Below are 15,669 nucleotides of genomic sequence, written 5' to 3' on the forward strand. Positions count from 1 at the left end.
ATGATATAAAAAGTTGACTGCTGTAACCTTTTTTTTTTTTCTTTTTTTACATTTTTGTCTGTTCGTTTTGTTCACGCATCGTTGTCAATATAATGTAATTTGATGCGACTGTCATACAAGAGACAAGTTTAGCTAGCTATGAAACCAAAATTTTCTTTATTTAAAAATGCCTGTACCAAGTCAGGAATATAACAGTTGTTCTTCATTCGTTTGATTGTTTTGTCATTTGATTTTGTCATTAATTGATTAGGGACTTTCCGTTTTGAATTGTCCTTGGAGTTTAGTATTTTAGTGATTTTACTTTTTGAAGATGACACAATTTGACTACTATACCCCTTTTTGACATTTTTACCTATTGCGTCTGTTCGTTTTGATCAGGCATCGTTGTCAATATAATAGAGTTTGATGCGACTGTCATACAAGTGAGAGGTATAGCTAGCTATAAAACCAGGTTCAATCCACCATTTTCTACATAAGAAAATTCCTGTACCAATTCAAGAATATGGCAGTTGTTATCTATTCGTTTGATGTGTTTGAGATTTTGTTTTAGCCATTTGGTTTTGGACTTTCCGTTGTGAATTTTCCCAAGAGTTCAGTATTTTTTTGTAATATTTACTTCTTTGTATGCTTTTTAATATATTAAATACTCCAACCATCAAATATTTGTTTTTATATTTCACGTGACAGAAATCGATATTGCACGAAATATTACTTTGTTGTTATGATTGACAGATAAAAAGAACAGGAAGTATCATATGTGCAGTATACTATATATATATCATAAATATAAGAAAGTGATATCTTGTTAGTTAATACTAGATACAAACGTATTTGTTTATTCAATACACCACTGCCTTCTTGTTTGTTTCATGTATCATACACTGAGAAATTGAAGGTATCTTACACCTGTATCCTTTTCGAAACAGTTAAACGGTACATTTATGACGTAAATATCTAAAAATAAACAGAGCTCTATGATAAGATCCAATCGTCATGTTTGAATTGTACCTGTAATGGAAATTTTGTTTACTTAATCTTGGTAACGGGGTTTGAAATGTAAGATTTAATGATTAAGAGATAACATATTGTAAACTTGACTTCAACATTTAGATAAAATACAAGGTATAGCGTGTTTCTACACTTTTATTATTGGTAAGAATATTTAAATTAAATATTAATTCAATTTTCTGTTTCGGTTTGATTGCAATTTGAAATGTGTCACTAGTGAATACGTTTTGAACATCAGTGAAATATTCATTGGTGCTATTGTTTTTGACATATTATACGAAAGTCATACTTCGAAGAAATGTTTTATGAAAAAAAAAATTAAATCAAGAAAATCTCGTTACAAATCAGTATGTGCTATCACTTATCTACTTGAAATAAAATACCATGAACATATGGAAATTGTTGCTGATTGAATTGGTACAGCGATTTGAGAATCAATGTACATTACCTGCTTGTTATATAAAGATGATTTTAAAGTTCATTATCAATGAGTTCTCCACAAATCATAATTATTCGCAACAAGTGCTATAACAGAATCACTTCGTATGGACTGTATTATTTTTCTTTCAATGCTTCTTTTCAGCATACCTCCAGTTGATTGGTTATCCTTTCTTCTACTGATTCATTCAACACTAAGACAAATCCCTGTAATATGAATCCTACTAGCACCAACACTTGCAATATTGATCCTACTAGCACCAACAGTTGTAATATGAATCTTCCATCCGTCGATACGATTGATGCAGAAACACGAGGTTTCCGTGTTAAGACACTTCGAATACTTGGTGGTACACAGATAGGACTTGGAATTGTATGCGCTATCTTGAGTTTAGTAGGCGTGATTTTTGATGGTGTAAGAATGAACAAAAACTGTCCACATAGCTACTCGTATAATTACGATCCACAGTACGGCTTTCATTATGGTAATGGATATACTGGCTGTCACTATTTGCAATCTTCAACGTTATTCGGATTCAATATAACATGCTTGATTTTTTCAGGATGGGTAAGTTAGTATCTGGTTCTGCATGCAATGATTATGTGTTTAACATCTATGTACATGTTTTAGATCTAGATATTGCAATCCTTACCTTTCGAATTAATGCATGCATTTATACTATTTTTCGGTCTAGAAATAGTAAAAACATTTTACACTTATATGTCTTGCGTTCGCAGCTTTTTTACATGGTGTCGATTACTTTAAAATGCAATTAATTAAATTACGTTGCTAAGTTGATTATATTTATGTTGACCATTAAAGTCTAATTGGAACTAAATGTATTAAGCTTTTTAAGTTCAATGCTGTTATACCAAAATATTCTGTTAACTTAAATTGGAGTTAATATTAGATATGTTCAATCAAAGAACACAATATGCTTTCAAATCATATTCTTTTAAGACAATGAAACATTTGGAAAGGTAGAAATAAATAAATCACACATTTTAACTCTACATGCTTCAACACTGATCCATCATAGCGTTTACTAGTTTTTTTTTTTTCATTCATGTTTCACATCCTATTTTTTATTGCCTGCCAAAAACTTTTTCATATGCAAATTTTGTAATCAGCAAGTAATCATATGAATGAAATCTTGAAGTAAACTAAATGTAATCATGATTTCACCAGATTTTCACACTGTTATCGATTACATAACGTTTACTTGTAATCAGAAATTTCATGAATACTTTGATAACATAGAATTACATTGCAAATTGTAATCGATTAAAGCTGATTAAGATTACTGATTACCATTACCCATGTGTTGCCCATACGTACATATTTTTCTGACTGCGAGGCCGGACAACATGAAATATTAATCTTGAATAATGCGTGCATAGAGATAAAGCGCAAAAACCAAGTTTATAGGAGTTGGTTTTAACATGCCTGAGATCGAGCTTACAAAGATCTCCTCTCGAAATGAGCACAACTAGACCACTTAAGGATGTTTGCTTGTCATGTTTTGGATTTTTTGTCAGATTTTCGGAATCCTCTAGTTTTATCCATTTGAATGCCTTAAAGTTTTTTGCCCATGGACCACCTTTTATAAATCTTTAAAATGCATAATTATATAGATATAGGAAGATGTGGTGTGAGTGCCAATGAGACAACTCTCCATCCAAATAACAATTTATAAAAGTTAACCATTATAGATCAATATACGGCCTTCAACACGGAGCCTTGACTCACACCGAACAACAAGCTATAAAGGGCTCCAAAATTACTAGTGTAAAACCATTTAAAATGGAAAACCAACGGTCTAATCTATATAAAAAACAAGAAACGAGAAACACATATAAATTACATAAGCAAACGACAACTACTGTGATTCAGATTCCTGACTTAGGACAGGTGCAAACATTTGCAGCTGGATTAAACGTTTTAATGGTACCAAACCTTATCCCTTTTTCTGAAACAATAGCATAACATCACAACATAGAAAACACACGATAAAATATCGATTGCCATTTGTAAAAGTCGTTTAAAATCTTATTTATATTTTAATAGTTTTTGAGAACTTTAACTTGTCAATAATAAAGCTATGACAAATCAAGAGAGACCATTTTCCTGCCACAATTCCAATGGGTAATATTTCGAAAACAAGCACATTGACCCCTTAATTATTTTGGTTTTTTTTATTCCTCAATTAATCCCCTATCAATATATACTAGTGTTATGGATAGCTATTTATTTTGAAACTGAGTAGCGAACTTCCTTACGACACTATAATACAGATACCTTTCAACTGTCGATTACTTATGTTGACCACTGGATTGTCTTATAATACCATATATAATATAAAATATTTTGTATAACAAGAAATCGTACTAGTATCATAATACATTATGTTTGTATTTAAATTTGTTTAGTGCCTGCTCACTGGATTATTTCCCTTCTGCATGAACAAGAAAAGACGAAGTAGTTGGCGATGTTTAGTAAGTCGTACTTTGACTATATATACATGTCATAAAGCATAATTTATCTTCCAAAGCTGTTTTGTTGTATCTTCCGCGTTCAACAGCCAGCATACTATTACTTATTCTTATTTTGGCATAATTTTTTGTAGCTATTTTTATCTAAATTCAATAAAAGGTACTTTTCTAGTTCATACTTTACTTTAAATTTTCTGTAGGTTCTTACATGTACACAAATGTAGTTTATTTCCATTTCTTGAATTATCAGTAATTTCAGAAAATATATAAAATACCGTTTGGATCCTTGACCTTAAATATACTTGCCGTCCTGTGACTTGGTGAACAGTTTTCAGTTTGATTTTTTTTTGGATTTTCTGAGTAACTATGCTTCAAGATTATTCAGGTACCGATTTCAAAAATAAAGGACTGTTTGTAAAACTTAAGTCGGTAAGTACTAGACTTGCCTGTTAATTCACGGTGGTCATGTGAATGATTACGTCTGAATTTTATTTGCATCAGTTCACATTGACCGCTGCTGTGTCAATATAGACTTATTGCAATAATTCATAAAATGTTGTAGAAAATTACGTTCATGGTGTGCTGTATCATAGGAGCATCTGTATTTATGCCAACGATCTTCAGTCTTGGAGTAATAGGAGCACTAATTGTAAGTTGTGTAAGACAATAGTCAATATTTATCTCTACCTTGAAAACCTTACATATTCGAGTAATTCCAAAGTATATACATGTATATGCACGCATTGAAAATGCAAAATGCAAAAAAAAAAACCGAAACGAACGGTTTGGTTAAACAAGGATTATTTGATGGTTACAGCAAAATGACTTTGGTGTTTAGGTACAGTTAAAATCTTTGGTTAGCTTCTTGCTAGCTGAACGTGAAATCATTTTTAGTTTAGGTATGCTATCGTCCTCTCGCAGAAGTCTAGTATTACAGGCAAATAGATTAATTATCAGTCTGACAAGTCTACTCTTGGTAAGCTAGCCAGAAATATTACCTGAACATACACACTCAAGTCATTTTTCTGTAATGGTACTATATAATATGTATTTATTATAGTTTAAACTTTCATAGGATTATATTTTTTGTAATGTGTTACTTGGCAAAAACTACATTTATAAATAATCATAGTAAACTAAGTCCCTATTACAATCAAGGCAAGTACAAATGTACATATATATTTTTGAAATAATTAGTGAATAATGACAATGAATGATAGTGGTAAAAAAAAAATAGCCTAGGCAGCATATATTGGAAAAATATTTCTTTTACGTAAAACTTTACTTTGTAAGTTGTGTAAGACAATAGTCAATATTTAATTATTTAATAAGCTTTCTATTATAAATTTGAGTCCTGGATTCCAGCCGGAGTTGCAATGCTTTATTCCTAATCCTATAAAATATTAGTTTTTTCAATAAACAAATTTTCTTCAAGATATTTTTAAGGCTACAATATTAACATAGGATTATCTGTTGCTGAAAAAAATGTGAATTAATAAGTTGATTATAATTAAACAGCCAGTGGCAAATGTTTTCTATATTTTCTGGATTGTTAGGTGTAAATGAGATATGGATATACTTTAAAGGTATAGCTATTTACTAAAATGACACAATGAGTCTGATATTGAACGTGCAAGATCAACGTGTAGCAGTCTGAAGTTATAGAGAATATGTTTCATTTTTCTAAGACACATTGAACAATACTTCAATACCAATCATTAATTGTATGCTCTAATTTATGGCAAACGTTAGGGTTAGGACTGTTTTAATATGACTGTTTACCATATATAATGCATGTGTTAAAAAGCAGGAAATCGTACGGCACTTTCCATGATAAATGAAGTCCTAATCTTTACAGCATGCTGAAAATGAGAGTAATGGACTTGCCACTTTGCCATCTTTCCTGGCGGTGTTTGCTGTTATAGAGATGGTTGTTGCTATTGTTGCCTCCGCTTATTGTTGTTGTTGTTCGTCATGGGGTTCATCTAATGTGAGTAAAATTATATAATAATTTTATATATTGTATATCCCTTGCATAGTATTATACATGTTATAATCATTACACTTAAACGGTCACTTATGAACTTCAACGTTTTTCTTTATAGAATGTTTGAGTTATACATATCAACTTCATTTATCCGCTCAAGCATGTATTGACATCATCTATACTTTTAAACGAAAAGACCTCATTTGATGTGTCGCTTCTCTTCTTTCCACAATAATTTAATCATTATGTCTCTGTGTTCTATAGGTACCATGCATAGTCGCATTTTTCATCTATTCTTATGACTATTTAGTTTGGGTTATTTTTGGAGAAAAACGAAAACAAAGGTGTCCGGATAATGCTCCCGACATCAGACCAACTTATAAGTCATACAAGACTTCCGGTTTTAAACTTGCACATAATTTTCAATTAATGGAAAGACAACACTTTGATACAAATAACTTGTTTTTGACAAAATACAGCCAAAGAAAGGCACTGACAAGGGGAATTTAATTTTTGCCTGTTTTTTTTTAATAAAGAAAGTGTTCATGTGTGTATCAACTGTCGGTGATGTTTACAAATAAAACAGATTTTTTTTCTTCTCAAAACGATATTGTTTTCTCTTTTGAAACCATACAGGATCAGGAGTTTCCTTTCTGAAATATAGTGTATTTTAATACTCAGTAGATACTATTTTTTCCCACTTCCCTTATGATAGTCAACTCGATGAAAGAGTTTTGACTTCGATTCGGAAAGTTTGCGTGTATGCACTAATATTTTAACTCGGAGTCAACCCGAATCGGACGAATCGACGTGGGCCGAGTACTCGGGGCCAGGACAATATTTTTCTCCTTGATAGAGACTCTCTATAAATATAATATATCAGTGATCGCCTCGGAGAAGAAACTTGAAATTGGTAGTTCATAGCAATTATACTTTATTTATAGTATACGTACAATGTATGTTCATAGTTTACAGAAACTCGAAAATAGTGGAATTTAACAGAAAACAAAAAATAACGGACTTTGGAAAAAAGGGAGAGGGCTAAATAAAATTGTCCTGTCTCCAAGTATTTTGATACTTTTTCCGAAATTCTCCAGACATAACATCTTTTACAGAAATTCTCCTTACAACAGTTTACATACTTTCAACCTAACTCGAAATGCCCGCGATTTCGCGGGTGTGTTCTAGTTACACTGAAAAGGTCACTTATGAACTTCAACTTTTTTCTTTAGAGAATGTTTGGGTTGTACAACTTGAATTACCCGTTCAAGCATGATGGCATTAGTTCATCGTGTAAAAAGTAAAACATTGTAAATTAAACTCATATTGTTTTTCATGTTCTCAAATCGAATGTGATCAACACCTGAAGAGGTAAGAGATTGGGGGATTCAAACAGAGTAAATTTAATCTTAATTTCATTAGTCGATTTAAAACAGAAAACAGAAAACAAGATGACTAAACATATAAGCCATATAATAGATAAACAACATCAAAAACACAACACAGAAATAGCTTACTTTGTACTACAAACAAGAATATAACCTTAAATTAAGGGATTCGAGTATGATCCGCAAAATGGGAACAGTTCCTTCTCCATGCACACGTGGTACTCGTAATTGTGTTTATTTTTGAAATGGCAAACAGATGTAAGATGATTGTTTTCATTGAAGACGCACTCTTTGGTCACTTGTATTTACAAAAAGACAGGCAAATACATCTACTATCTCACAATACATTTTAAAATTGTACTACATGCAGTACCTTTTTCTAACAGTAGGAAGAATATCTCATTGTCAGTCCATTAGAATAATAACACTGTTATTGTGTAGAAGTATAAGGAGATCGCTGAATTAAAAGTGGATCACAAATACTATTGCTTTAATTTCATCGAAATTAGACATAGATCGCTACCTAACAAGATTCACAACTAGCAACTGTAATGGCGGTCTGCGTTTAAACTTTGTCGAATTTTTTGAAAAAATTAGAGGCAAAGATTTAAATTTTAACAACTAAAGTTCCAAGTGACGGGTGTCTGAATGATTTCAAGATCTAGCTCTTTTACAGTCTCTTGCCGTTTGAATAATGAAAAGTCGTTTTCATGTAAATTTTAAGAAAAAAATTATAACGGAATCAGGGAACACGAAACCGGTCTGACTACAGCCAGCCCCAACTATCAACTTGCGTTTGTAGACGCAAGTGGATACTCGGGCCTGGCTTTGTTCAGACTGTAACAGAACCTGAATTTTGTTATTTTATTTCTGCCGAATCAAGTGCCCATGTATTTCTCAGCCTCCATTAACTATCTAATGCTTCATTCCGATGTTGCTGTCCGTCCTGAGTAGACCTGGTTTATACGATTACAAAACTGGCACTGTACTTTAAAATATTTCCAAACTATATCGAATTTACTCTATACAGACCAAATAACCACTTTTTTACATTCCATACAAACAAACTATTTTCTGTATGATTTTCAACGTCTGCTTGCATTGTGCTTTTCCCCCTAATTATATCCGTATTCTCATCCAAATAAATTTCAATTTGGTCCGAGCGGTGTTTTTGATGATCATTTTAAAACGGATTAATAGTTATAAAATTCCCCGGTTTTTTTTCACACATCATTCAAGCTTCTATAAATTAGATTTCTACTTTCAAAACAAAATTTCAGGGGGATACGGCGTGAATCATGAATAAGTACTTATTGCAAAAATAAACCAAGGTTTACTTTTGTAAATTGTTATTTGGATGGAGAGTTGTCTCATTGGCACTCACACCACATCTTCCTATATCTATACCAAGAATAAAAATAAAGTGATAAAACTGTGTCTGTTATGCATAAGAACATAATATAAATTATATAGATAAAGCGTGCAGATGCTTAAATATCAAAGGAACAGAATATTTAAAAAGTAAAGTAATACTTTTTAAAGGTTAACAATGAGCAGAATGATTGCCGGAAAACGATAAAACAATCTATGTCAAATAACCACTACGTATTGCATCAAAACTCTCGGCACTCTGCATCTTGGGAAAGTTACCGTTAAAAATGTCACACAAAACTCGCTGTATTGGCTTATATGTGTGAACGTTATTCGATAACGTCAGGAACGATAACTCATGGCGTAACGTCGTTCGGTATCGTGTTACCTTAATTAAATTCATATGCCTAGTAAGAAGGTTTTATCCAAAGATAGATACCTGGATGAATTCAAATCCGCGGTCACCACCGTATCTAAACCCAGTGGCGTAGCTTGCATGTATGATCAGATGCTCAAGCATCCATATCATTTTGACAACAAACCATTTTTTTTAATAAATATATATGATGCAAGAGTTGGCAGCATATATACACATGGTGGTATCCGAATGTAACAAGGGTGAGGATATGAGAATAGCGTCCAATCATTTCCGAAGCAGTATGTGTGGTTTTTTCCTTTATGTTTTAAAACAAGATGGATAAATCCTGGGTTACCAGTTTTAAAAAAATCTGAAACATCATATATCCTGATATCGTTTCCTGTGGCACGAAAGACAACATGTAAAAACTCTACTTTATTTTGTAATGCAGTGCTTTTATTCCTGGGCTCATGAATGCCCTTTTCCATCTAGGTACAAATATTACTGTTGTTTTCAATAAAAGATCAGAGTTCCAATGTCCCCCGCATTGGACATATTTTATCTATCCAAGATACAAGGTCAAAAACTAAACAAAAGCACTTTTTTTTATTATTTATATCTTGAGAGAAATAAAAGCTTCCGAACAAATTCAATGGGATTTGCATTATAATTTATATTTCCAAGGGGCATAATTGGTTTAAAATATTTGATCAGGATTTATACTCTCATGTGTGAAAGACATTGCTGCATAATGATATAAGTTTCACAAAAATCTGGCAAGAATTGTACACATGACAGCGCTAACATGACCGGACGAACGGACGCCCGGTATTTCCATATCCAAAAGTAATCAAAAACCCCATTGGGAGGCTCAAATTGCAGGAAAGGAGGGGGTAACTTCGGTTCCTATATTCCGAAGTTCCATATACAGAAGTGCCGCTGTAATTGTTTTTTTTTTTTAGATGTCAAATAAGGGGACAGGTCCTTTTTCGGGACGTCGGGATCTGGTGTTTTTAAGCTCGGGATTTCGGGATTGAACCTTTCGGGATCTGGGATTCATTTTTTTTTTTCGAATTTCGGGATGTCGGGATTTAATTTTTATTTAGATTCGGTACCTCGGGATTTCATGTTTTTAAGCCCGGGATTTCGGGATCAGGACCCCTCCGACCCCCTCTCCAATATAAGATTTGGTGTGAAACTTTTACATCAAATATTTCTGAATTTAATGATGGTAGTCAAGTTCGAGAAAACAATGAAATTCTATTGGAAATATAATGTATACTGGTTGGTATTTTGAAATGAAACAAAAATCTAGTCAGTGTCGAATTCTTGGGAAGTACACATGCATACGGGGACAACGTTCGAAAAATATAATTTTCTGCATAAAAAGTCCCCAAACTTTTTAGCCTCGCTCCGCTCGCCGACAGTTTCGCAAACACATCATTTCAACCCTGGCTACGCCTCTGATTATTATCCTATTGTTGTCTTTACCATTCCAAACGTATAATCTATTTCTTAACAATCCAAAAATCATCTGATTACAAATAGCATTGTCCCTAATATTTGCAACTTATTTGAATATTAAAAAGTTGAACAATGAGCATTTTGTATGAATCGAAAAAACTCTGAAGGCTAATCTTAAACAAAGACACATTTTCGTTCTATTGCATTGTTTCTTATCATCCCATTAATGCTGAGGACGTGAATTTTTAAGTTTTGTCTGATAAATATGTTGTGTAAAAAAACCTGGCAAATTTGGTTTTAGCTTCTACAGGAACTTGTGATTTATGTTTCAGCTCTGAAACTAGTCATGATATGAATATAGATTCCACAACTGTAACAAGTGTGTTACGATATTTCTCCACTCGAGACAGTTCAATTTTAATAACTTTTGTTATTAAAACATAATTAAAATGTTTAAACTGTTGAGAGTGGAGAAATATTGTAATATATACGATATTTGAATATTAAAAAGTTGAATGATGAGCATTTTGTATGAAGCGGAGAAACTCTGAAGGCTAATCTTAAACATAGACACATTTTTCGTTCTATTGCATTGTTTCTTATCACCCCATTAATGCTGAGGACGTAAATTTTTAAGTTTTGTCCGATAAATATGTTGTGTAAAAAAAAACTGGCAAATTTGGTTTTAGCTTCTACAGGACCTTGTATTTTATGTTTCAGCTCTGAAACTAGTCATGATATGAATATAGATTCCACAAGTGTAACAAGTGTATAACGATATTTCTCCACTCGAGACAGTTAAATTTTAATAATTTTTGTTATTAAAACATAATTAAATTTTTTAAACTGTTGAGAGTGGAGAAAAATCGTAATATATACGAGTTATAGTGGTGGAATCTGTTTCTCTAATGATTTGTATACTTACATTTTAAAGATTTGAAGAAAGTTGTGTACTTTTTGAGTGACGTCATCAGGCATGGTCGCCTTTTTTCTTGACGTCACAATAGGAAAATTCAAAAAAAAAAACTAAGAAAAGTTAATGTCACAATTAAATTTAGACCAATCATTTGTCGAGAACAGATTTTTCGATTGTGAAGAGAAATATAGATTCTTACACTTCAACAAGTGTATTACGATATTTCTCCACTCGAGACAGTTAAATTTTATTATTTAAAGCGCGAGGCTTGCCGAGCCCTTTAAATAATAAAATTTAACTGTCGAGAGTGGAGAAATATCGTAATACACGAGTAATAGTGTCGGAATCTGTTTCTCTATTTGCTTTTTATCGTTCTTTTTCAAAGATTTTCAGAAAATTGTGCTCTTTATATGCGACGTCATCAGGCAAGGTCGCCTTTTTTCATGATGTCACAATAGGAAAATTGAGAAGAAAACAAAACATTTTGACGTCATAATCAAATTTCGACTAATCATTTGCCGAGAACAGATTTTTCACTAGTGAGGAGAAATATTTTTCTCACACCGGTCAGGAAATGTGAAAATAGCACAAACATTAGAGAAATATTTTTCTCAAACGGCACCAATCTCCGGCGCAGAGATCACATATCCGTTCCGTTCAATACTTTGTAACACTACACTCAATATGACTTTCACTTACATGTACTTTGTACCCACTGGATAATTTTCTCTTCTCAGTAGCGGATCCAGAACTTTTCATAAAAGCGGGGGGGTTCGAATTCTGACTGACCTAAGGAGAGCCCACTCCAGTCATGCTTCAGCGATTCCCTATATAATCATCCGTTTTTTTCCCAAGAAAAGGGAGGGCATGACCCCCTGAATCCCCCTATGCTTCTATGTCTATCACACTTGAACATGTAAAATGAAGTGTGATTTTGGGGGGTTTCATATGTATATATGAACCCGGCAAATTGTAACAAACACCTGTGGATTACACAGAGCTGCTGAGTGGACAACTACCATCCAGGACCAGGATCAAAAGTGCTAACCGAGTGATAAAAAACTTGAAAGACTCAAGATTGCCGTAGGTAGCCTGACGGCAAAATTCATAGAATTTCTTCTTTTTTCGCTTCAAATGTACTCCTCATAGTTACCAGGATTGAAATTTTGTGTTTGCGTCGCGCGTCAGATGCACGTTTCGTCAAAGTATTTTTAAAACTTTACTTTGGCGACAATCCTAGTTGAAGGAGATGAAGCGAGGAGATGATTCTCATAATTTCCGCCATCGCCACTTTACCTGATTACTCCTAACCTTCCGTATCAAAAATTGCGACAATCCTCGCTAGGTTATGCATCACGCAAGGGACTTTGTAGAGAATACCGAATGCTTGTCGGAAATGTCCTCATGGGGTCGGACAATGTATGGCAGAGGTCATATTAAGTGCAGTATTGCGGAGCATGTATGGAACGGATATGAACTCTGCCCCGGAGATTGAAACGGCACAGGAAATGTGAAAATAGCACATAAATTAGAGAATATGAGTTTCCTTATTACAGAGTTGTTTGAGTATTGAATCAGTAAAAGTTCTAGAGAATTCCGTGTTAATCAACTTTAATAAAGCATTGATTGATGCAACGTATATTTTTTAATTAACTTGCAAACAGTTTGGTAAATAAAGGATACACGCTCGTACTATATGATGGCTATGTTTGTCTGTGTCTTGCGTCTTTAAATCGGTCACAATTCAATACGAATATATATGTTTTTGAATGTGACTGGTATAATTTACATCAAAATAAAAAGCGTACCAAAACAATTGTGAACTAATCATTCAACTGCCGAGATGAACACGATAAAGCACCAACGAATGATCATTGCTGTAAAGTATTGTCTCACGTTTAAAAAAACAAGTGTTATTTTCTATTTTCAGCAATTGAGATATGTTTATGTAGATAATGGTCAAAATGGGATTATACATAATATGCCACTTACACAGCTGAATACTGGTCAACTCCAAGGATTTGCTTTACCAACGCAAATGACGCATGCACAGTCAGGTATGACTCCACAATCTCAAAATCTACAAAACATGCAGGCCTTTCATGCACAGTTGGGACATGCAACTCCTACAGAAGCAACACCACCTGTGTATCCGGCATCTACAGCTATGACAACAACTCAACAACAGGACCAGGCACTTGGAAACTGTTCATCGCCTCCGCCATACAAACAATGATTGACTCAAAAAAACAATTGCTATGAAACTCTGCCTAGTTGTTTGTGCTTGTTTACAGTCGTTGTGTAACATGTAATTAAAATATGATTTATGATCATTTGATATTTAACACAAATAGTAATAACTTTTAATATTAGACAAATCAATGCCAATGAAATAAATGCATTTGAACTGTAGTTATGCTTTTAATAAACTATACATTTTGAATAAAACAAATATGTATATAGTAAGTCGACAATTTAGATTGATATGCTGAACTTATGTTTCACTATGAACGTTAGAACTGCAACGTATATATAGCCGAGCAAAGCTCGAAAGTAACTTCACTCATAATAGTAAAGGATGTTCGCTACTGTGTTTGAAAATAACAATTATTTTAAATGACTGTTATAAATTGATAGTATACAAAGAACGGTCCACAAAAAAGCAGAAAATTAAAAGCTCATATCATTGTTTTAGTGATACATGTACATGTTCAAGAAAAAGAAAATGACAAGTTGACGGGGTGATTATGTATTCTCCCTCTAGATCTTTTTTTTATATATAACATTGCCACTTCTTTTCTTTCAAAAACTATATGACTTGTAATGACAGTATCAAACGAACACTAGGCTTTATGAGGTCCCGCATTTGTTTCTTAGACCATGGATAAAACTAGAGGATTCCGAATATTTGAAAAAAAATCAAAAACAAGATAATCGAACATCTTAACAGAGTGTACCTAGAGCGAAATTATTGATGCGGGAGGGGGGATTATAAACAAAATTATAAAACATAAACAGAACATGTGGTGTTAGGGTTTAGAGGTCACAGTAACTTAATTTATATATTTAAGTGATACGAACGACACGCTCTCGTAGTTCTTGACGAAGATTACTCAAGAAAACCCTCTTAATGCAGCTAAGTTGGAAACTGTGATTTTGATATTTCCGTGAGAAAGAACCCAAAACTTAGGAATTTCTTTAATGTAGTATTTGAATACGAAATAGTATGATTGTTTTATTTTGTTCAAAGAAATAGCAATTCCTAATTAGTTTTAATTTAATAGGTCATGTCACGTAAACTTTGACTTGACTGTGAACTATATGTGTTTGCCTAATGATAACAAAAATACAAGAAAGGCACCAAAAAATTAACCGATAAAACGCCTTGACCAAATAGAAAACGAAAGGGGACAAACAGGAGAAGTCAAAATGAATCAATGAAAGCTTATGAATATCAATTCAGAACCTTCAAACATACTGTGCATGTACAAAATTAGCTACGGAACCGTATCTCTTAGGTACTTATGTTATTTTTTGACTATTTGCGGACCATAGAGCTACGGATTTTCCTATTTCAAAACGTTGGGAATTGCGACCCAGGTTAAGGTCGCACTTATTTCTCAAAAAAATATTGTTTATAACCCATGCAAAACTTGTCAATATATATTATAGTTCGTTTCGTTAGAAATTTTTCTAGGATATGACGTACCTATTTATGTTTGAATATTGATTTCCTTAACACTATTACCTAGCCATTTCCATTTGTATACATTCTCCGCCACTTTTATTCGGTCATATTGAATTTCGTCGTGACGTCACGAGAATCAAGAAAAGACTCCGCAAATAGTCAAAAAATAACATAAGGACCTAAGAGATACGGTTCCGCAGCTAGTACAAAATGTATTAATCATTTTCTACATAAGAACATGCCTGTACCAAGTCAGGAATATGACAGTTGTTGTCTATTCGTTTAATGTGTTTGTTCTTTTGAATTTGCCATTTGGTTAGGGACTTTCCGTTTTGAACTGTCCTCGGAGTTCAGTATTTTTGTGATTGTACTTTTATAGTCATTTCACGAATTGAAAAATGTCCGGCGTAAATCGAACTCCTTCTATCCCTAACATGCTTGTCAAAGGAACTGATTGTGTCTATTTCCCTTGTGCTAGTCTAAGAGACTGATTGGGTGTATTTCCCTTGTGCTGGTCTAAAGGACTGATTGGGTGTATTTCCCTTGTGCTAGTCTAAG

The 15,669-nt window shown here is 33.1% G+C and overlaps 1 protein-coding gene across 3 annotated transcripts; it reads left to right on the forward strand.

Moving 5' to 3' along the window:
• Nucleotides 1-912: 912 nt before the first annotated feature.
• LOC139523590 (uncharacterized) lies at nt 913-13,835 on the forward strand. Of its 3 annotated transcripts, none has more exons than XM_071317719.1 (6): nt 913-1,056; nt 1,592-2,014; nt 3,877-3,942; nt 4,502-4,588; nt 5,798-5,929; nt 13,354-13,835. In XM_071317719.1, the coding sequence occupies exons 2-6, from the start codon at nt 1,661-1,663 to the stop codon at nt 13,657-13,659; spliced, it is 945 nt and encodes a 314-aa protein (XP_071173820.1). In that variant the 5' UTR covers nt 913-1,056; nt 1,592-1,660; the 3' UTR covers nt 13,660-13,835. The 3 variants fall into 3 exon arrangements, with proteins under 3 accessions (XP_071173820.1, XP_071173819.1, XP_071173821.1); XM_071317718.1 differs by lacking the exon at nt 913-1,056 and adding an exon at nt 1,073-1,152; XM_071317720.1 differs by lacking the exon at nt 913-1,056 and adding an exon at nt 1,104-1,122.
• The last annotated feature ends 1,834 nt before the right edge of the window (nt 13,836-15,669 follow it).

The sequence above is a fragment of the Mytilus edulis genome, chromosome 5 (genome assembly GCF_963676685.1).
Source record: "Mytilus edulis chromosome 5, xbMytEdul2.2, whole genome shotgun sequence".
Classification (NCBI taxonomy): Eukaryota; Metazoa; Mollusca; class Bivalvia; order Mytilida; family Mytilidae; genus Mytilus; species Mytilus edulis.

Excerpts from the sequence above, each read along its gene's own strand:
- LOC139523590 (XM_071317719.1), top strand. The coding sequence starts at position 1,661 with ATGAATCCTACTAGCACCAACACTTGCAATATTGATCCTACTAGCACC. Across the intron at positions 2,015-3,876 it reads GCTTGATTTTTTCAGGATGG|TGCCTGCTCACTGGATTATT; the intron begins GTAAGTTAGTAT and ends AAATTTGTTTAG. Across the intron at positions 5,930-13,353 it reads CGTCATGGGGTTCATCTAAT|CAATTGAGATATGTTTATGT; the intron begins GTGAGTAAAATT and ends TTCTATTTTCAG.